We start from the raw sequence: 21,834 nt of genomic DNA, 5'->3' as shown, positions 1-21,834 counted from the left end.
TCAGATTGGGTCTTTCTTGCCAGTGATTGGAGAATATTGCTGGTAAATATCAGGTGCTAGATTTCACCATGATAAACATGAATATTTAGCATCTGCTGCCAAAGGGGGAAGCATATCTGATCAATGAGAACGTTGTGTCTCTCTTGGCTGATTAACGATCGGTTCACCTCCGTCTTAAGAATGCGCAGAAGGAAACCCGAGAGGGACACAGCAGTCGGGCCAGCCGGGGCCAGCTGGGGCCCCCCGACGCGTTGCTGCGACCGGAGCGCTGGAACCTAAGCAGTGTGGGAATGGGGATTTCCAGCGAGCCGGAGACTGACGGCTTCACCTCGGGACACCACGTCGAGACAAAGAGCGGCCGGGAAGAGAATACGGCAGCGGAGCAGCGAGCGCTACGGGGCAGGCTCAGAGTAACCTCGCCGTCTACCTGAGCCGAGGTCGCCGGGTCCGGCCCAGCCACACAAAGGCGGCGCAGGAACAGACAGGCCCCACGTAGAAAAATCCCTGCGAATGGCAACAGTCCGCTCATAGTCATGACTGTCAGAGAGAGAGAGAGAGTGTGTGTGCGTGTGTTTTCCATGCGGAACGCAGACATTTCTGACATTCTGCGATGCGCCCCGAGGCGGGTTTCCTCCCACCCTCCTGTGTCAAACAAAATCTCCCTTTTCAACACATAAAATTGACTTTTCAAGCTGTGAAATCTGGAATGTAATTAAAGACCTGTAATTAAGAAACGTTTGCCTGGTGCCTCCACGGTTCCACGTCGCTTCACCACGTGGGTTTGTAGCTTTTTGCATGTTGTAGTTCGGAGAATAGACACAAAACAACAATAACAATTTACATTTAGATGTTTCTGCTGTCCTGTTGCTGAACTTTGACCCCCATCAGTAAGGAGCAAAGCATCAAAGATATCAAGCTGTGGCGGCATCTTGTTTTACGTGACAGTGTGGAACCATCAGTCACCGCTCCGTTTTAACTTCTTTCAGCTAAATCAAACGTCTTCATCTGCCCAGCTGTTGAAGAAATCATTCTCCATCTTTAAATGTTATACAGGATTTATGTTGTTGAAAACAATCCATCAGTCCACTGAGGTCACAGCATGTTAGTTGAGTTGAGGTCTGGACTTTGACTGTTGCAACTTCATTCATTTCTCGGTTGGTTGTTCTGTCGCCGTTATCAATGTCCTTCTGATGACTGAAGGACAGCTGACCCCTCAATATTCACAGGTTTCTGTCAACAGCTGCCAAGAAATAGATCAAATCCGCAAATACTTGAGATACTATGGAAGTAAATATGTGCCATCAGAATTTGAATAAAAAATGCATCTGAAACTTGAATGTTGTATATTTGCACTTACTTTTTCAATTAGAAAATTAATTCAGAATACAATTTTGACCTAAAAAAAAAATTCAGTGTCATTATTTGTACATGTATGCAAATTTCATTTGTTAAAAAAAATTCACATTCCTATTTCAGAGATCAAATTTTCAATATATATATTTTTTCAGTGTTAAAAAAATTCAACATATAAAAAAATTCAACTTTTAAAAATTCAAATGCAATATTTTCAGTGTCCTAAAAATTCAACTTGCTCAAATTCGCTGTCTCAAATTCAACATCTAAAAATTCGCTGTACAAAAATGGCGAGGTTACTTCAGGTCACAGACATTAGCAATCGTTGTCAGATTTCAACACTGAGCTAATCACATGACCTAAGCGTCATATTGAAGAAATACCAGCATCACTGAGGCTAGCGACTATGGAGGCGAACGCAAACCCAACGGTGAGTCTATGCTTTCATATTTCTGTAGTACATTTTATTTTGCGCATGAACTTTGATACATGATATTAAAGCTTGATTTAAAACACGGGTTTGGGCCGTTGTTAATCTTACGCCATGTAATGCTGGCATATTAGTTCTCGCTACCCGCTAGACCTCCACCCCCTTCTCTTGGCTGTCCTACGCCCAATTTTCCCCTGTTTTATTTAAAAAAGAATATCACTTGCGCCAAGTCTAGAATCTTTAAAGATAACTGATGGGTAGCGACTTTCCGGGTTGTTTGTATGTTGTCTTAGGTGAGACTGATCAGGCGGTCTTAGTAAAAGTCGTAACTTTCCAGGAGATGCTACCGCTAATGTAGAAGCTAATATGGCTGCCTTGTGTGCTTCAAGGAGGGGCTGTGAACTCTTCCGACATTAATTGATTTCCGACCTACTGATTTCAAAATAGTTTTTTTATTTTACTGACAATGTTTTTGACATTTTTTTTCTTTTCAAGGAACATATGGATCATATTTTTGATAGACTCCATGATCGTTTGGAGCCATTTCTATTTCTACAATTACAGATGGTCCTGCAGTCAATCAGTTTTCCACAGGTGAAGAAGCAAAGTGATGACGGTGACGACAACGATGATGTCTTGGAAGCAGAAACTGCAGGTGACAGGGTTTCTCCATCAGTTTCTCAAAGAAGGTAAAATGTCTGTATAAACATTTGGCCAATGTTTGTTATTTTGAGAATGATAAATAACAAATGTATTATGCTGGTATTATACCAGCATGATTTTTGAAGGACATCACATTCATATTCATTAGTTTCTTAGATGGAAAAGACATTCGCATAAAGTCATATCTCAAAGTCAGCTTTATGAATGATTCCATCTACAGGAAACTCACCATGTATCTAAAAAAAATTATACTTTTCCTAGCATTTTCAGACAATCTGCACCAGCTCATGAGATTTTGGGTTGGCTGGGAGGCTCCATGGCAGGAACTGAAGCCTGAAGTAGTGCAGTCAACTGGACCAAACCACAAGCCCACTTCATCCACCTGCAGTGAACGTTTACGCCTTCCAAGCCATTATTCTACCTACCAGGCTCTGTATGCTGACATGACGGTGTGTCTTAAATCGGTTGGGACTGGCTTTGGTCTTCTTTGAGAACTTAGTGCATTGTTGTTTCATTTGTTCAATAATTGCATTTCAATATGGCAATTAAGTAAAATTACAAAGTCGTTTTATTATTAGCTTCTTTTTTTTTTTTTTACAAATACTGTTCATCATTCACCGCAGTCTTGACATTAAGTTGTTCTTTGAAGTGACGACTAAGTACCTGAAATGTTTGTCAAGCATTCCTGTAAATCTGAAATGTTAGAGTAACTATGTTCAGAGTTTCTGAGTCAGCACTGTTTGTACAGGAAATATGAAACGGAAACTGTTTTTATGCAATATTTTATTGAATATTCATCTATGCTTGAAGTATTAGAAAATAAATGACATAAGACAAACTTAACTTTTCCATTCTTATAATGCAAGAAAATTAAGGTCCTACACAACTGTACCTACTAGGTTCCTTTTGAGAAAAAAGAACAATCAACTCACAAATGTAGAACATTTTAGTTCTTTAACATGTCTACCATAAAAGCACTATGATTCACTTTTCCAAAGCACAAATTTTTACCTTTGTGGTAATATGACTTAGCTTATCACTTAGCTTTACATTTCATAAATGCTGAATTTTTAAACTGGACAACTTTCACAACGTGAAGAACTGTTCACAAAACAGAACTGCAGCAATATAAATGTCACAACCAAAAGACAGTGATGTGCCTTTTGGGTTTACTGCGTCTCTTAAGTCCATTTGTTCGTCAGTCAGTTGCACAACTTGAATTTGGTACTGTGACGTTTGACTCTTCCTGAAGAGGAAGCCCGCACTCCTCCCATTCAATTTCGGGAATCTACACCCTGGAAAACACAAAGAAGGGATCAAGAGAACTCAAAATGTACTTGATTGCAGATTCCTATGTAATAAATTAAATGAATGATAGTTAGTATACATGCTACACATTAAATTATCCAATTAAAATGTACCTCTATCAAGGCACTGTGGGGTTCAGGAATTGAATGGTGTCTAACTTAATCAGAATTTGCTTTTAATTACAACATTAATCACAAATTTTAGCATAGCTCAAACATTCTTTGTAACCAAAGATATATTTTGGAGATACAAAGTAGTGGGGATTAAAATGATTTTAATAAGTTAACAGCTGTACTTGCAAGCATATATTTTCTTCAAAATGAGTTAAAATCAAATGAAAAAACAAGGGAGGTTGTTTGTAATGTTGCTAGGTAACAGAACGACGTTTTGTAACGCAAAGTAAAAGAATGTAAATTAATATATATCAACACTTGTCAGATAAGAGAAGCAGCCGTTTGGATGACGCTATAATGACCATAAATGTATAAATTTATTCATAAATGAAGTCACATGAACAATACAGTAGATGAACAGAATGGGGTTGTGGTTATAATTAATGTCGGAAGAGTTCACAGCCCCTCCTTGAAGCACACAAGGCAGCCATGTTAGCTACATTAGCGGTAGCATCTCCTGGAAAATTACGACTTTACTAAGACTGCCTGTCTCAGTCTCACCTAAGACAACATACAAACAACCCGGAAAGTCGCTACCCATCAGTTATCTTTAAAGATTCTAGACTTGGCGCAAGTGATATTCTTTTTTAAATAAAACAGGGGAAAATTGGGCGTAGGACAGCCAAGAGAAGGGGGTGGAGGTCTAGCGGGTAGCGAGAACTAATATGCCAGCATTACATGGCGTAAGATTAACAACGGCCCAAACCCGTGTTTTAAATCAAGCTTTAATATCATGTATCAAAGTTCATGCGCAAAATAAAATGTACTACAGAAATATGAAAGCATAGACTCACCGTTGGGTTTGCGTTCGCCTCCATGGTCGCTGGCCTCGGTGATGCTGGTATTTCTTCAATATGACGCTTAGGTCATGTGATTAGCTCAGTGTTGAAATCTGACAACGATTGCTAATGTCTGTGACCTGAAGTAACCTCGCCATTTTTGTACAGCGAATTTTTAGATGTTGAATTTGAGACAGCGAATTTGAGCAAGTTGAATTTTTAGGACACTGAAAATATTGCATTTGAATTTTTAAAAGTTGAATTTTTTTATATGTTGAATTTTTTTAACACTGAAAAAATATATATATTGAAAATTTGATCTCTGAAATAGGAATGTGAATTTTTTTTAACAAATGAAATTTGCATACATGTACAAATAATGACACTGAAATTTTTTTTAGGTCAAAAATATATTCTGAATTAATTTTTAAATTGAAAAAGTAAGAACAAATATACAACATTCAAATTTCAGATGCATTTTTTATTCAAATTCTGATGGCACATAATTACTTCCATAAGATACCCTCTAAAAACACTTATAACCACAACAGGATAGTTAGGGGTCAATGTACAAAAAAATAAAAAAGTAATTTACACCAAGAAACTGGGAATAACCTAAGAAATTTTCTAGAGAAAAATCAAGAAAATTTCTGAATTTGAGAAGTCAAAAATTTGCTCTGAAACTTTTAGATTAATCTCAGAAATTGTCGGGGAAAAAACTTGGAAATTTCCAAGTTTCAAAACTTGACATTTTTCAACTTATGAAACAGAAATTTCCAGGTTTTTCTGGCATACCCGACTATCAGGTGTGAAGACTCCCTTATCTGGCCTTTCTTCTGACTCCACTGCTGGTGTTTTGTGGTTCATTAAAGTGCAGCTTTGCAAATCCGTCACAGTGGTCAAGTTTTCATTCAACTCAGACGTTTGTTCCGACAGGAAACATTACAGGGACCTTCCAAATGAACCAGGTAAAAGATGCATCATTTTTCAAAAATCCGTTTCCATTTACTCTTTCACAACATAGGCACAATATTATTTACAGCTTTCTTCATGAACAATATAAAAACTCATAACATTACAGCAATCAAGCTGGGCAGCATTTTTAGATGTCTCTGGTATTTCTGACATTTCATCTTTGAAGAAATGAGGCGTTCTCATGGTAACCCTTCCAAACAAGTCATTCTCCTTTAGGCTTTTTTCTGAGGAAACAGCAGCTGCAGATATAGAAGCAGAAAAGCTTGGTCCAAACTGAGTCACATAGCGTAGCAGCTTCTCTAGAAAAAAAAGTTTTAAAAGAATCACGAGAAAGTCTGATTGTAAGTCACACATCCAAATAGAGCTGTCCAAAATCTACAACCTATAACCTCAATAAACTGAAGAAATGTTGGCTGAAACTCCTCCACAAACAGAGAACGATAAGTTCACAGAGAAGACAAATACTTCTTCTGATCCTCCTAAAGTCTTTGGTTGCATGTTGTTACTTGTAATGCTGTTAACCTATGAGATTTGGATACTTGTTGACAGATCGCAACAGTTTCTTGGCTTCTGTTCAAAACACAGAGACATTAAAAGTGTTTACACTTTTGATGGATTTCCTCTTTTTTTTTGTCTTTTGTTTAGCTCTTGGATGTTTCAGATTAAAAATGTTTTAATATCAGACAAAAACATCCAGACCAGATATGGAATAAGGTTTAAAATGATGTCTTCATCTTGGAAAGTGAAAACTTTCACCGTATTAACTGTAATTACCAACGTCGTTAAATCAACAATGGAAGGGAAAGCTGAGTTAATCTTTATTAGCCTCTAACCATACCTGTACATTCAAGAATTTACTTAAATAGAACCTGTCTGACGACATGAAGTAGGATAAAAGATCTCATCTCATAAAAAATAAAAACATGTAAAAGAAATTAATTTCTAATCAATTCTATACGTTTTGGACTTCAGTGAAACCACAATGACTGTGTTTCCTTTGACCGTAAGATTACAAAAATACATTTGTTTAATTGAGCACTTTTATGTAAAATGGACCTTTTTTAGCTTTACCATCATGTTATGATGTCATTTTCACATCAGAAACATACCTGGAGTGTTGCCTTGATTCTTTCATGCATGTTTGAGAAATCTTTTAATCTCCTGTGGCAGCCATTCATCTGTGCAAAACACCTGGGAGGACATAGCCCCGCCTTCGAGACAAAGCTCCTCCTCTGAGCTCCTTTAGACTAGCTAGTAGTAATTAGCAAACACCTGGTGGAACTGCGCCGTCTGCTGAACGTTTCACATCTCAGTGAAACGCTGGTAAAAACATTAAAGGGTTAATAGAGGAGCCATGTTGTTTTGACTTCCTGAGGGCGGAGTTTCAGAAAGAGCAGGAGCTTCTTAAAGAGACAGAGGCCCAATTTTAAGTTCTTTATAAATGGAATCATGAGATGGAAACTGCTTTGTTATGTTTGTTGTTTGCACTTTATATATTGTTAGTTTATTTGTCTTTGCCCGCTATCCATGTGCTGCTGCCTTTCTCAACCAGGTCACCTTGGTGGAAGAAATCTTAATCTCAATTAGATTTTTTTGTTTTTTTTATCTGCTTGAATAAAGGTGTAGTAATACTAAAAAGTTCAAATTTAGCATTCCTTTGATCATTATTTAAGTGTGGCAAATGATCAAAAATAGAAAGAGCCAAACACTTTTCATAGAAACTATTTTTACGTCTGTCCTGAACAAAAAGTTGACACTCTATTCAAATGACAGCAAAGAACATATTTTTACTGTTTACCAACAAAACCATGAAAGTGAAAACTAACATTAGAGTGATGTTAAATAATTTGTCACAATGAACATGTATCCATGGGGGAAAGGAAAGCTTTTATCTGCCTGTGTTTATGCGCTGCGGTTTCTGGCTGACATGGACACGCTGTGGGTTTGGTGTAAACACCGAGGCTATCTGTTCACTTACAGCTTCCAGAAAGCAGCATATATACATTGTCGAGTATCTATTACCATTTTCTCTCTTTCTTTTCTTTTCTTTTTGAAGATTTCACCATTTGCTTCGTGAAATGAGATCTACACAACTTCCATGAGTTTCAAAGAGCAGTTCCCATCCAAACAACCCCAGAACATCCTGGATCCATAAGCGCTTCGGTCCGACTGCGTGTGTTTACGAGCGTGTGTGTGTGTGTGTGTGTGTGTGTGTGTGTGTGTGTGTGTGTGTGTGCGTGTGTGTGTGTGTGTGTGTGTGCGTGTGTGTGTGGAGGGGGTCAGATTATGTAATAGCTCTGTGTGATGTTCAGGGAAACTCAATTAAAATGATTGTTGGTTTCTCATTGTCCCCGGGGCCGTTTCCTCTCTCTCTCTCTGTGAGTGTGTGTGTGGTGTGTGTGTATGTGTGTATGCAGACTCACTCATCTCCATGTACTCTGGTGTGAGGCCTTCAAACGGAACCAGCGCGTAGTCCAGGTTCCACTGCTGGGGAGGTCGCTCCTCGTCCTTCTTCTGAGTCGGCTTCTTCTCCTTCAGCGCGCGGATCAGCTTCTTCAACTTCCTGTTCAGATTAAGCCAAAGACGTATAGAGCTGTTCAACGAACGTATTAAAACTACTCCACCTTGCAGGGATTCTGTGTTTCCCTGTCAGGTTTAAGTATTTCTGACTGTGTGCAGACCACACAGTTAGATGGAAATTCCCATAAAAGACTTGAGCTAGCATCATCTTGGATCTTAAAGATGTTGCCATCTTTAAAAAAAGTCCTGTCCTGCACTTGTAAAGCAAATGTTATGTAAAATGTTTTATGAGACGTGATGTTTACACAAAATATAGCAGCTTAGGACGTTTCCTACAGCAACCAGTGGAGTCAAGAGGTTCAGTTTCTCTTAAAACGGGTTTTTGCTTCGTGAAATGTGGCCTGACTTTTTAGCCCCCAGAAAGCTACTGTGTGTCTTTGTATTCCAATTATGTCTGAAGATTCAGATCGGGAAAAAATTAATAGACCACTTAAAATGGTCGGTTTCTCTGATTTTACTTTTTCTAAGTATATGTTTGAGTAAAATGCACATTTTTCTTTTATTCTATGAACTACTGACAACACGTTTCTAACTATGAAGTTAGTTGTGCTAACCCTGAAGCACTAAGCATGAACAATATCTTCCGCTAACATTACAGCGCTACACGGAAGCTAATGCCAGTGCGCTAATCCTCTAAAATCGCCACATTAGTGAGAATGGCCTCACATTGATTTACCTTTACAATTTGACAACGAGAAGCTACGAGTGAACATGAAATAAAATTTGAGTAATTTAGTGGTGCATACCACTAACTCACAAGTTAGTTCTGTTAACCCTTAAAGCCCTACGCAAACACAGACTCAGCGGTGGCTAATGCTAACATGCTAAATCTGCAAAATCAACCATATTTGTGAGGATTACCTCACACTGATTCACCTCTACCATTTCGACCAATCGGTAACAATCCCAAACTGTAAATGGCGAATTAAACTTTAAGCCCAAAATGGCCAAGCCATTTTTAATTGCTGAAAAAGATCAGGTATGTCTCTGCAAATATTAATTTAGTCTCTGCATCGGACAAAAATTTGACCTTTCCTCATCATGATACATAATCAATATGCTAAAACTCATAGACACGACAGGGGTTGAGTGTTCCTTTCTTAACACTTAAACCCAATGTTAAAAAGCCATGACGGTTTGTTTTCCCAGTTACTTTCAGCAGCCTCAGCGTTTCGTGTTTTAACAGGATGAAAATATACAACAATATACAAAACTCATGAGGTCAGAAAACATTTAGTGCTGTTATGAGATTTCAAAGTATGTTCCCAGTGGGTTAAACCAAACCTGCAAGACACTAAGAAATTTGTATTCAAATTCATGAATATTAATTGGATCAAAAAGCAGAGACTTAGCAGAAAAACGTATAACGTGTGTTTTTGCTCAAGTCAACATTGTCAACGTGCTGCATTGACTGTAAAACGACATTATTTTCAGCGAGCCATAGCAGGTCTGCAGCACTCCGTCATGAGCTAAGTCTAAATGTTTACAGCGCCTCAGAAGCAAACATCTCAGAGGAATCCCATCGCTCTAACAACCAGAGGCTGACTGCTTCTGAAGGCAAGTTACGGCAGGAAGACTGGCTCTTATCAGACATGCAAACCTGAATCGGTGCAACCGAAATGAGACGGAGGGTTTACAGGTGTCATTATTTTTGATTCTTCTGTATCAAAAATTCAGAAGACTTTATGATGTCAAACAGCCGTCGTTGTCGTCTAACAGTAAAGACGTGCTCTCTCCGAGTGCGAAGGCGTATTAATAGTCCCTCTGCAAAGTCACACACGTCTTACATTGTGCGCAGGCTGTATGGTGGGTGTGTGGTTGGGTGCTTGTATGAATTTGAAACTTGTGAAACCTGTAGTGAAAATGGAAAAATGCCTGGTCGTTCTTTTTGCAGTGCATACATAAACGACCAATCAATACTCCTCACAGAGGAGAAGAAGAAACTGAGGCTACAGTTCATGCAGACTCACTGAAGTCGAACAATAACAAGTTAGAAACATATCAGCAAATTTCCAACATTGGAATGAGGTTAATAAGACGAAAGCATGCGTCTCTTTAGCCATGTTTAAAGACTCCGGCTGCAGCTGGTGGTGTGGTTTGTGTGGGGGATATTTTCTGTGGCACACATTGAGCCTCTCACATGCTAAACACCACAGCCTACCTGACTGGCTGCTAACCATGTCGATCCTTTTTCGAGCACGGCGTGCAAATATTCTGGGAGATAACGCAGCGTGTGACATGTGATCATTTCACCTGCTTTCTCATTCATCAGACTGAGGCTGTTTTAAGTGAGTCAATTTCAGAGACCCGTTGGGTCTCAGAAGGACGTCACTGTGAATATTCCACAGACCACAGAAATGGATCCTCTGGGAGGATACGCAGGCCCGGCCTAGCAACCATATGTTGCCTTGAGAATACTCTCTCCCTTATTTGTGTTTTGCGAAGGTAATCTGTTGTTGGAAGCTGTCAAACCAAGACGTTCACTCTGCAGTGGAGTTAAAAGATTTCAACTCGCAAAGTAATTTGTGTTGCTTAGAAACTTGGCATTTCTAGCTTTGATGGTGACTGAATTGTTTAACTTTATAGATTATTAAGATGCAGATTTGTATTTATGCTTTGACATCTAAAAGTGACATTGTACCTCCAAGGAAACATGTATCCACAGTGTTAAATCTTTTTTACCAAATGCCCCATCTCAATGGACCAGCCGAAGGCTAGGACATTGCTAGGACTGTCTGTTTCAAGGTGTGCATTTCAAGTGCTGATGTAAGAGAAACATTCTTTCATAATTGTTCGATTTAGCAACAAGCTCAAGCTCAAAAATTCTGCTCTCGAGCAAAAAAACAGACCCGGTTTGCATCCTTCTCCTCTAGCTCACTCTTTGCCATCAGTTTGGCATCATCTTGGGGAAGTTCTAGCAATTCAACAAGTGGACCTCAGTGGACCTGAGCTTGATCAGATGGTAAACCAAGTCACCTCTTCGTTTTTCTGAGAAACAAAAAAGAAGTATTCCACAGGAAGATAACGAACCTGAGCATGCAGGGAGCAAGTTTGAGCAGGAGCAAAATGATTGATAATAGCAGAGAATATTTGAAAGAGAGTTCAGAAACATAACAGAACATCGAGCGTTTGTAAGCAAGAGGGAGCATAGTTTGAGTATGAGAACAGATATTTGAGGTTGAGTAGTACAGATTTTGTTGCAGTCTGCCTATTGGCCTTCATGCACACCGCTGCTGCTCATTAAATATTTTCTCCTTTATAATCTACTGTCTGTGCGCCTGAAATGTGATGGTGTGAACATTTTTGTGAAAATCTCGGCAGATTAAAAGTTTCTAGCAACAACAATGCAGTGAGATGTTCAAAGCCTCTTTAACGTCTTTTCTTCCCCATACCAATGAATTGGTGTTTTGTGACTGACTGCATCGCTCTCTGTGCTAACAAGAAACCGAGTGTGTGGACCTCAAAAGGTGGTTTCATACTACGCTTCAAAATATACTACACTCCAAGAATGCCAAGAAATTCAAGTGGAGGGGTTCAGATGTAGAGGGTTGCAAGAACCACATTAGTCTACTAGATTTTGCTGCCACCAGTGCAAATATGCTTATTACTGGCAGCAGGTGGATGAACATGTTTCTGCAGGCGGTGAGTTGAAAACTTTTGAACGATGGCCATAAGATATGAAGGGCAGCGCTGTTCAAGAAAAACATAAAGCAGAGACTGAAACTCAGCAGGATGTACAAGGATGGACAGCAGGTCAAAAGCTATGTTCTCAGGTTAAACTTGTTTAGGATAGAAAAATCCGTTTTCTGTCAAAGAACAGGTAAACATAATGATGAGTCTTGTGTGTTACCAACAGTGAAGCAACCTAACACTATCCATGTGTTCAGTTGATTCTCATTTAAAGGGGTTTGCTTATTCACAATTCTGCCTGGTCTGTTCTTGGTGTTCAGATGTCCAGTCTTGGTCTCTGTCGTGGAAGGTCGGGTAACAGTCTTGATTTTTGGAAGGCCCGATCTTGGTGTTGGCAAATCCGGTCTTGGTCTTAAAAGGTCCGTTCTTGATCCTGGAAGATTTGGTCTTGGACTTGGTTTGGAAGGTCAGATCTTGGAAGATCTGGTTGTGATCTTGATCTTGGAATGTAGAGTATTGCTCTTGGAAGGTCTGGTTTTTGAAGGTTTGGATTTGTTCTGAGCCTTGGAGGGTGCCGACTTGGTTTTGGTCTCAGAAGAACTGTCCTTGACTCCTTGACTGTTTAGCAGGTCAACTAACTTTAAACATCATCCAAAACACACAATCCCTTTGTTGAAACACTATGGTACTAGCATCACCTTGTGGAGCTTTCATCAGTGGGTCAAATATTGGAACATTTGAATTTTGGATTTTTGGCTAGGAAGTTTCCCAAACCCTAAGTGTTTATACATCACAACATGTCGGTTCTAAAAATTCAAGTGGACAAAACACTGTGTTCAAGTCCAAGCTCTTATCAGACAGGAAGAGACCACCGTTAATTAGAATTTGGTGGAGACGATATAAAGCATATCATAGTAAAATGAAAGTTCTGGACAACATCCCAGTAAATACTCTAGAATAAAACAAAAAGATTTTAAAAGTTTTGTAGCCAGATGACACATCTGTCAGTCTCAAAACATTCGGCCATGACTTCACATGCTTGCTGAGTAGCTTAACTGTAACCCCTGAATTCCTCTTAAACCAGAACTCTGATGCTGAGTTCACCACTGGCTGCCTACCAGGCGTGAAAACTTTGAAGCATATAAATGTGACGCAGACCACTTGACGGAACGTAGTAAGTCGTGTTGCGTGTGTCACGGCTCGTTGACCACGCATACTAGAACCTTTGATGAGGCCAATAAAACAGGTCGCAGGGTTAAGCTGTGCTTATAGCAACAGTAACAACGCTGCCTCAGGCCAGGTGCTGTTATAAACAGAACTGACCTCTGACCCTTTGGATCTGCTTGTAAAAACTGAGCAATAATTGCACAAAATGGTGCACCTCCGTTCTGACCCAGAAGAAATGTTATTAGAAGGAATCTTGCGCAGTACTGTGATCGAGCACGGGTGAGTGAGTGGGAGCTTCATGGTAAGCGCACAGAAACAACAGAGACATTGTTGTGCTGCAGTCAGAAACACAATTTTACTCTGAATACCACTAAATAAAACAAAGTGCAACAAACTACCTTCAGGGAAGCAGCCAAGAGGCCAAAAGTACGGAGCTGCTCCATCTTCTCCTTTCATAGAACAAGTATTAGAATCTAATGTTCATAGAGGAGATGGGTTGTTCTGTCTTAATTGGAAAAAAGTTGGAAGGTTTTTGAGTTCAAGTCCAGATTGTTGGCAAGACGTTGAACCCCAAGTCGTCCACCAGAATATGTTTTGGTGTATGGGGATTTACCTTCTGGGACAAAAGGTCAATATGACTACGCAACTGAAATTCAGATGATTTACTTTTAAGAGCGGCCAGATGAAAGCCGTCTTTGAAAGAAAAACATATTAAATCCTGTTTGCAGAAAAATAGCTGAAAATACACAGGAGCCTCAACATGCAACCCTGAGAGTAGCATGATGTGGCAGCTTGGGGGGATGCTTTTCTTCTGCAGCCACAAAAGATGTTTAGATTTAATGGGAAGATCTACATGCAGTGGAATCCTGGAAAAAACTTAAAAAGAAAAATCCCTTCAAGCAGAACAAACAACAGGATCCTAAACACACACCGCTTCAGTTTAGTGCTTTAAGTCAAAGTATCTTCATGTGTTGGAATGGTTGCAGTCAAAGTACAGACCTAAATCCAATTGAGAATATGTGGAAGAACTTGGAAACTGTTGTTCACACACTGTCTTCATTCAAGCTGACAAAGTTTGAGCCACTTTGCAAATGCATACTGCAAAAAGCAGATGGTTGGCTGGATCATTTTCCTTACATTTAAAAATTATGCACTACTTCACAATGACATGCATTGAAATTTGAAGTTGTAAAGTGACAAAAAGTGAAAACGGTCAGTTGGTGTGAATACTTCTGCAAAGGTTTCGTCTCACAGCTGCCCTCTGGGCTGGTTTAGACCATCAGACATCTAAGTCTCAGGTATAATTATGGCGCAGAAAGCAAAAAGAAAGCAGTCAACTCACGGGATCCCGATTTCAAAGATGTTGTTCTGGATCAGCTGCTTGCCCAGCATGATGATGCTGAGCTGAATGCACAACTCGATGAGGCAGCCTCCTGGTGCGCACTAAGGGAAACACAGAGGGTCAGTTCCAGAGCCGTGCAGGATCCTCGTATACTTGACCTTCTTAGCTAAGGTTTTACAGAAACAAACCTCCTCCATGCGATAATCATTGAAGACGTACACATAACTTCCAGGTCGACCCGCGAACCTACGGGAGCAAACAAAAGGTAACATTCATGGGGTATATATATTTTTTGATTTTACTAAAATTAATGAATCATTTCTTTTATATACAGATGTTTAAAAAATAACAAATATTTCTTGTTTAAGAAAAGACTCTTCTTGGCATAACATAAATATTTAAAAATCAAAGACAGGCCTCTTTTTTTCTTCATTAATAATTTATGTTTTTGCGTGAATACACGGTTCCCACAGCTCAACACCATGTCAAACTACACACAGGAACATGCGTATGAGGACTCGCGTCTTACCGTCCCTTGAAGAAAGCCACATAAAATATGGGAGCGTATGCGTTCATAAACTTGAGCAGGAAGGCCTTAAGGATGAGGCGCTCTTCGAAGTTGGTTTCCGTTTTAGGAATCTCTGAAAAAAAAAAAAAAAATGAAAAAAAAAGTTAATATTACTGTTTATGGAAAGTTTTAAGAGGACAGTACCGTATTTTCCGCACTATAAGGTGCACCTTCAATGAATGGCCTATTTTAAAACTTTTTTCATATATAAGGCGCATAGAATAGACGGTACAGTTAGGGTTGCCACCCGTCCCGTATTGAACCTATACAGGACGCGATTTGTTTCGTACTCTACAAATGTGGATGTGTGATAATAAAGAGTACTTTATATAGTAGGCTGCCCCAGTCATTGTTTCACTCACGGTGTTGGTGTTGCGATATGCTGCTTTCTGGGTAACACAGACCAACCGACACGCTGCCGTGTCTCTCTTCCCCCGGCCCCCCCCAGGCTTTAAATGTATAGGGGCTGGTCCTTTGGTAACCCTAGTCGAAGAACCCTGGATGAATATCTAAAGCCACTTTGTTGACATAAAGAATGTCAACAAAATAGTCCGACTCGGTTCAGCGAGGAGAGCCTTCCGGGACTGGGCTGGGGCGTGGCCGGATGATGGTCACATTTCTCTGTTCGCACACAGCATGTTGGTGGAGAACGTGGTGCTAAATGACCTGCAGACGACCTGATTATCAGGTCGGTAGGTAGATAGGTCAGTCAAACTTTATTAACAAATCAGCGTTCTGACAACTATCCCAGCATGCACCGCGCGCTTCTTCTACTGGCAAAAATGAAGTCGGCGGCTGCTTACCGTAGTTGCTAGACCTGTTGTGGCTCAATATTGGTCCATATATAAGGCGCGCCGGATTATAAGGCGTACTGTCGGCTTTTGAGGAAATTGAAGGTTTTTAGGTGCGCCTTATAGTGCGGAAAATAGGGTACTTTAATATGCACATTGGCTTTTGAAGATAAAACTCAACCCCAAATCATATTTTTATTTTAAATGAGAAAAAAGAAAGGAAAAAAGCAGTAGTTGCACAATGCCTAAAGTGGTAAGAAACCTTTCAACACCAAAGTCAGACCAGTTAGGGTCACGGGACGTAAAAGGAGTCCAGTTGTGGCTCATATGGTCTGAGTTCTTTCGTGTTATCAATGTACTCTTGCACCTACAAGCCTCAGAATTGGCATTGTAACCATTCTCACATGTCAATAACTTTGTTGATCTGCTCTTGAATTTCTTTAGATCAAAACATGACGTGTCGCTTTTGAAATCTTTTATCCTATGTCAAGATGTCAGACAGGTTCCGTTTAAGAGATTTCTCCATTCTACCAGTCTGGCTGTCATCAGGGCAGAAACGGAGTCATAAAATGTGGTTAATCATAATTTTGTTTGATGATTTAAAACATTAAAATATAATAAAACATAAGTAAAAAGTGAAAGAATCTGTAAATGGAAAAATACTTTTCTTAGCAGCACACACATCAGTGGAAGTAGGTTAATGTACTGGCCCTTCTCTTTTTGATTCCACATACACTCACACACACACACGCACACGCACACGCACACACACCCACACACACACACACTCTCCCTCTTTACACGTCTGAATTCTGCCTCTATTTCTGGGGTTGGGAATATAGATGTGAATGTCGTAGGAACCTCTGGGGACGACTGATGAGGCAGCTGGAGCATGAAAACATCAAAGTTTTATCACACTGTCCAAGAAGAAGAAGAGGAGGGGAAAAATCTACATTTTTCTCAAATATGCAGACACATGCTCACTGTGTGAAACAAATGTTTAAAAACATCAGAGTGTGTGTGTGCATGTGTGTGTTAAGATTTTTTTAACTAGTCCCTGTGCTGCTCAAGTTCAGTTGGCCATCCCTTCAAACTTACATTTTTTACCCTTAAATAACAAAGCATCAGTTTATTAGTCTCTGTAGAAAAGTAATTTCAAGAATTACTGCAATCAGCAGCAATAAAACTGACCCAGGCATATGTTAATTAAATTGTGTGTTATTTCCTGAAAATCTTGCATCACGCCCTAATATTTATTTTGATTCTGATTCCCGTTTGTTCCAATTATGCCTCCTAGTCAAGTAAAAATAAACTAAAATATGCAATATATCGTATATATTGGCACCAACATCGGTATTGGCTGATACATATCGGTATCAGCCCAATAAATAAAACTCAGCTTAAGCCAGCAGTGTGGTCAATTGTTTAAGGCGTCAAAAGGTAAATCATATCAATATATGATATTGGTAAATACTGGTTATCGGCCACAACAGCGATATTAAAATCGGATATGGATATCAGACCAGATTTTTTATATTGGAGAATCCCTAAAAATAACCAACTGACATTGTTTTTTTGGAGTCATAGCAGTAGATTGTGAGCAGGCTACATATTTGACAGAAAAAGTAATCAAACTTGTGTTTCAGTTATTCGTTGTTGTAACATTTCGGGGCAATAAATATCAAACCATTGTACATCTTCACCAAGTGAAAAAAGTTTGTATGTGATCATTTTACACTGTCTCTATAGCTGACAGAACTAGGATAACACATTTTAGACTTGTATTTTTTTCTATTGCTTGCGTGAAATTGTTTTGCAGTAAATATGTAAATTAAATCGTAATTTCAAACTGCATTTCTTTTTTTTTTTACATAGATTTTGACTATTATTAATATGTGTTGAATGATCTCACCAAAAACAAAAGCAGATGTTTAAAAGAAATTACTTTTCACAGCACTGCTGCCGCTGTATTTTTGAAATTTCTTGAAGAATTAGATTATAAGTTTGGACACATTTTCTCTATACACATCTGGTTTGTATGCTTCTTTGGAAGAAAGTGTAAGGCTTATTTATTAGTCCAAGTTTGCTCTATTTTTAGCATCAATATTTTTCATTCCCGTTTGCAGTTTGTTTATGAAGATAATCTATTTTTAAAAGATGTAAATGCGCAGATGGGAGTCAGGAGAAAAGTCAGAGATGTTAAACATAAAAAGACAGAATCTAAACAGATTCAGGTGTTTTCAGATCAAATATATGTTGGGCAGCAGTTGCCACCATATACATCTTGTCTTAACAAGTACTGTGTACTTTTCAGTGATGTTATCATTGTTATAAAAGCACATGATGTTTGTTGTTGTGGTTTCACGGTTCTCTGTCCTTTTGTGTCTCTTTCTGCAGGTGTAGAAGCAGACTTTTAGTGTTTTCTTTAAATCTTTTTCTCCACCTTTCTCAATTTTCCCCTCCCGTTTTTTTCTGTGTCTGCGCCCATTACATTCAAAATAAACTGAAAGGATTTTTTATGTTCAAGTTTTACACATATATGTGTATTTATCAAATAGAGCATATGGAAAGCTGTAACGCTCTACCGAGACAGAAATATTTGTGTGATTGTTCTGAGTCGCCCTGATTTTAAACATGTAGGATTTTCGTGTCTTGCATAACTGAGAATCTACACCAATGAAAACAGCTTTAGATGAGAGGTCAGCGGGTCTTTCTGTACCTAGCTCCGTCAGCCACAGTGCCACGCTGCCGTAGATTTCATCCAGGATCAGGATGACCACGAGGTTGATGATGACAGCGGTGGCCGTCACGGTCACCCGGACATTGGACTTGGTCTCAGGGTCCGGGCTCATTGCCATCAAGGCCGAGATCGTGATGCGGTAGATGATTACGCCGAAAACCGCTGAAAACGTCAGTCCAAACTGGCAGCAAAGCGAGAAGAAAATGCTCTGGCAATTAGTTAAAAGTATGGTAAATATCAAGGAAGTGTATTGTATAAGGTACAGCACTTGTACTCGACTTGCCATGAAAAGGATAGAGGAAATGTTCATGAAGTATCCAGGGAGACGGTCTTTCCACGTCAACTTCTCGGCGACCATCTGATTGAAAAGACGAGAGGGAGACAGAGGAGAGAAAAGAGTGAGAGAGTTCCCAGTTTGCCAAGCAATGTGCCAAGGTTGTTCAACTTCATTGGAAGATCTGGAGTGAAGAAAAACAAGACCCCCAAAAAAACAGCTTAAGTGAAGAAGAATCAGACAAACACGTGCAGACCTCTATTTGCTGAATCAGCGCCTGTAAGTGGAAAGTAAAGAAAGGATGGAAGAAAGGTCAAGGGGTGTAAATAAAATGTACTTACTAGAGTTATGGTGAATATAGAACTAAATAAAGACGTATCTCTAATAAAAAATAACTTCAAAAGAGGAAATGAGGAAAAAATGACAGAAACAGAGAAAAGTCTCAATTGAGCCTCTATTGCCATTACTTTAATACAAAATGTTCTTATAGTACTCATATTTGGAGGAATTTGGGATAATTTCTTAAAAACAAACAAAAAATGTCATCATTTGTTTCAAGTCATCTCAACTTATGTGACCTGATTCACATCATGGAGTAATGTCACATATTTTGAATAAGCAGGAACAGCAAGCAAGTGGTGATCACTCCTGAAGCAACACTGCCATCTAGTGACGGTAAAGGAACAGTGCAGCCAGCACCTAGAGCTGCCTGGATGTCACTCAGTAGAGAACATCCTCACATGGACGTAAACAACTTTATTGAATTTGAATGGAAACCAGAAGTTCAAGCTTTTGATTTATTATCAGCAAGTCACAATCAAGAGAAGCTGGAACAAGAGGACAAAGTCAAGAGAGGGGGATGTGGAAAGACAAAGTTATAGTCCGAGTGTGTGTGCATTGCGTGTGTGTGTGTGTGTGTGTGCGTGCGTGCGTGCGTGCGTGCGTGCGTGTGTGTGTGTGCGTGCACGTGTGTGGACAGCCATCAGCGGGGGAGGTAGTAAATTAGGTCAGGTGTTATATTTGGCTTGTGGAGTCCACTGAGGAGAGCCCGACAAAGCTCTCATGACGGAGACCCAGTGACAGGTTTTTATTTTCTATTAGCTCTCTTTCTGACCAGCCTGCTCCTTTTATGCAAAACAGGAAATCAAAATAAAAATTTTTTTTATCATGTAAACACTAAATAATTGCTTTATTTCATCCTGAGACCTAACAGAAATCTTCTAATCGTAATTGGGGATTTTTATTTATTTATTTTTGTTTTTGGGCTGATTTGTTTCCTCTTCCACTCCGACATGTCAAATTTTGAACCAATAGGTGTACAGACGCATATCAAAATGCTTGGTTTTTAAGAGTATAAAAATTTTGATACATAATTTCAAAAGACTAGAAAAGACTAGAGAATTTGAATTATAAATCAACAGATGTTGACCAAAAAAGCAAACTCTACACCTACAAACCACGGTCTCGGCTTGGTTGAAATGAGCTCCACTGCGGTTTGAACGCATATGTGAACGTCAAGAAGACCAGAGGCGGCTCCAAAAGCAGGAAGTGGACTACGGCACAGTGAATTCTGGGTAAATACAACCATAAACAAACAAGTCTAGCACTAGCGGGAGAAATGACTCGTGGTATTTTACCAAAGACGAAAGAGAAATCCTACAAGCGCTAAAATCTGACGCCACTCCATTTTGTTTACATTTCCCTGAAGTAGGAAGTTGCGCTCAGTGTCTTCATCAGAGGTTTTTGTGTCGTTTCCTTCAGTAGTTCTTTGTGCAGCGCCACCACAGATGGGGAGGTGAACAGGTTTTTCAAGTAGCTTGGCTCATTTCACTCAGTGTAGTGTGGAAGTGAAACGTACCAGCTGATAATGCAACAAACGTTACAATTTTGCTTCCAACTCAAGTCCACCAGACTATCAGGTCTGAAAACACCGCGTAAATCTAGAATGGTGAACTTTAATCCCTTCTGCTCACTTCAATGAGCAAAAGCGAATTGGAATGAAAAAATTGCCCCATTGTCCTAAACACAATTCTCTCTTTAGATGAATTGGACTGACTCCAAAAATAGCTGGCTGGCTTTATTTGTATTGAGTGCTGAAAATGTTCTGCACTGACTCCACTAAGCGGTGAAACATGCAGCTCTGTCTGACTTTTGAAAGCTAATTTGGTTTGAACCTATAACACAATTTTTGTGTCTCAGGTAATAAAGCCAAGGGCTGCTAAGTGTGCGTGAGAGGGAGAGTTGTGTGTCACCATAGTGACGGTCACTAATCTTACCCCTGGCTTCCTGCCCAGCATGCATCACTCCCACTCAGGCGCTCTCCCTCTGTTTTTCTTCCTACCTCCACTTCTCAAAGCCTCTCAGTCGCTTGTGTTTTGTGTTTCTTTGTCTTGTATCTCTCTCCGTTTTTTTTATTTTATTTTATCCACAAATGAGCGTTGACTGACAAGCTATAAGGTAATATATACTGCTCACAAAGTGGCAGGTTTGAATAACCTTCAAAAAAAGCTTAAGTCCCAATAAGAGCATTCAGAAAAATTTGATTTAACCTTCTTGCCATTAATTAATTTTAACCTTTGTTTAATTTTACTGTCTAATTTAACCTATTTAATGAAATTAGTTGACAGCTGGCTGGTTGTATAAGCGATTAGCTCGATTAGCATGGTTAGCACTGCTAGCAATAAACATGAATTTTGTGGTTTAGCTATTTCCAGGTAATACAGACATTCATACTAATAGAATCTCTATCAGCACTCTGCCAGCATTTTCTAGTTCAGAACATCCCATAAAAAACACAAGCCGAGTAAACAAAAGCATAAAATATAGACAGGTTCACAGAACTGGGTCAATTCACCTTTTTTGACTTAAGTTTACCTGAATATCACTAACGTGGGTACAAACTGATGAGGTTGATGGCTTTTTTATGTGAAGGAAAAGTGACCGAAGTTAGCTTTTTTGAAAAGGCAAAGAAGCTAAACTATTAGCATCTATTGACGCTCTGTAGTGTAGCAACTACATTCAATCTCAGTTGTTTTTTATCTCAGTTGTTTTTTTTTGTTCA

At 39.3% G+C, this 21,834-nt stretch overlaps 1 protein-coding gene and 2 long non-coding RNA genes across 5 annotated transcripts in view; 1 reads left to right on the top strand and 2 right to left on the bottom strand.

The window, feature by feature from the left end:
• Positions 1 to 21,834, bottom strand: part of ano2b (anoctamin 2b) — a 75,088-nt gene that overhangs the window by 19,213 nt on the left and 34,041 nt on the right. For all 3 annotated transcript variants that reach the window (XM_008401429.3, XM_081603697.1, XM_081603698.1), the window contains 6 exons: positions 18,783 to 18,857; positions 18,479 to 18,680; positions 14,930 to 15,041; positions 14,589 to 14,646; positions 14,401 to 14,501; positions 8,105 to 8,244 (listed from right to left, as the gene is read on the bottom strand). In XM_008401429.3, the coding sequence (XP_008399651.2) occupies positions 8,105 to 8,244; positions 14,401 to 14,501; positions 14,589 to 14,646; positions 14,930 to 15,041; positions 18,479 to 18,680; positions 18,783 to 18,857 (688 nt within the window). The remainder of the gene's footprint in view (positions 1 to 8,104; positions 8,245 to 14,400; positions 14,502 to 14,588; positions 14,647 to 14,929; positions 15,042 to 18,478; positions 18,681 to 18,782; positions 18,858 to 21,834) is intronic.
• LOC145550131 (uncharacterized) lies at positions 1,415 to 3,090 on the top strand. The gene is made up of 3 exons (XR_014085987.1): positions 1,415 to 1,783; positions 2,279 to 2,472; positions 2,708 to 3,090. It is a non-coding gene; the product is annotated as an uncharacterized LOC145550131 (long non-coding RNA).
• On the bottom strand, positions 3,213 to 5,218 carry LOC145550132 (uncharacterized). Its single transcript, XR_014085988.1, has 2 exons — positions 4,722 to 5,218; positions 3,213 to 3,741 (listed from the first exon to the last, which is right to left on the bottom strand). It is a non-coding gene; the product is annotated as an uncharacterized LOC145550132 (long non-coding RNA).

This window comes from Poecilia reticulata, chromosome 23, assembly GCF_904066995.2.
Source record: "Poecilia reticulata chromosome 23, P_reticulata-male-v2, whole genome shotgun sequence".
Classification (NCBI taxonomy): Eukaryota; Metazoa; Chordata; class Actinopteri; order Cyprinodontiformes; family Poeciliidae; genus Poecilia; species Poecilia reticulata.
The sequence above is the reverse complement of the archived record's forward strand: the minus strand, read 5'-3'. Positions and strand labels throughout refer to the sequence as shown.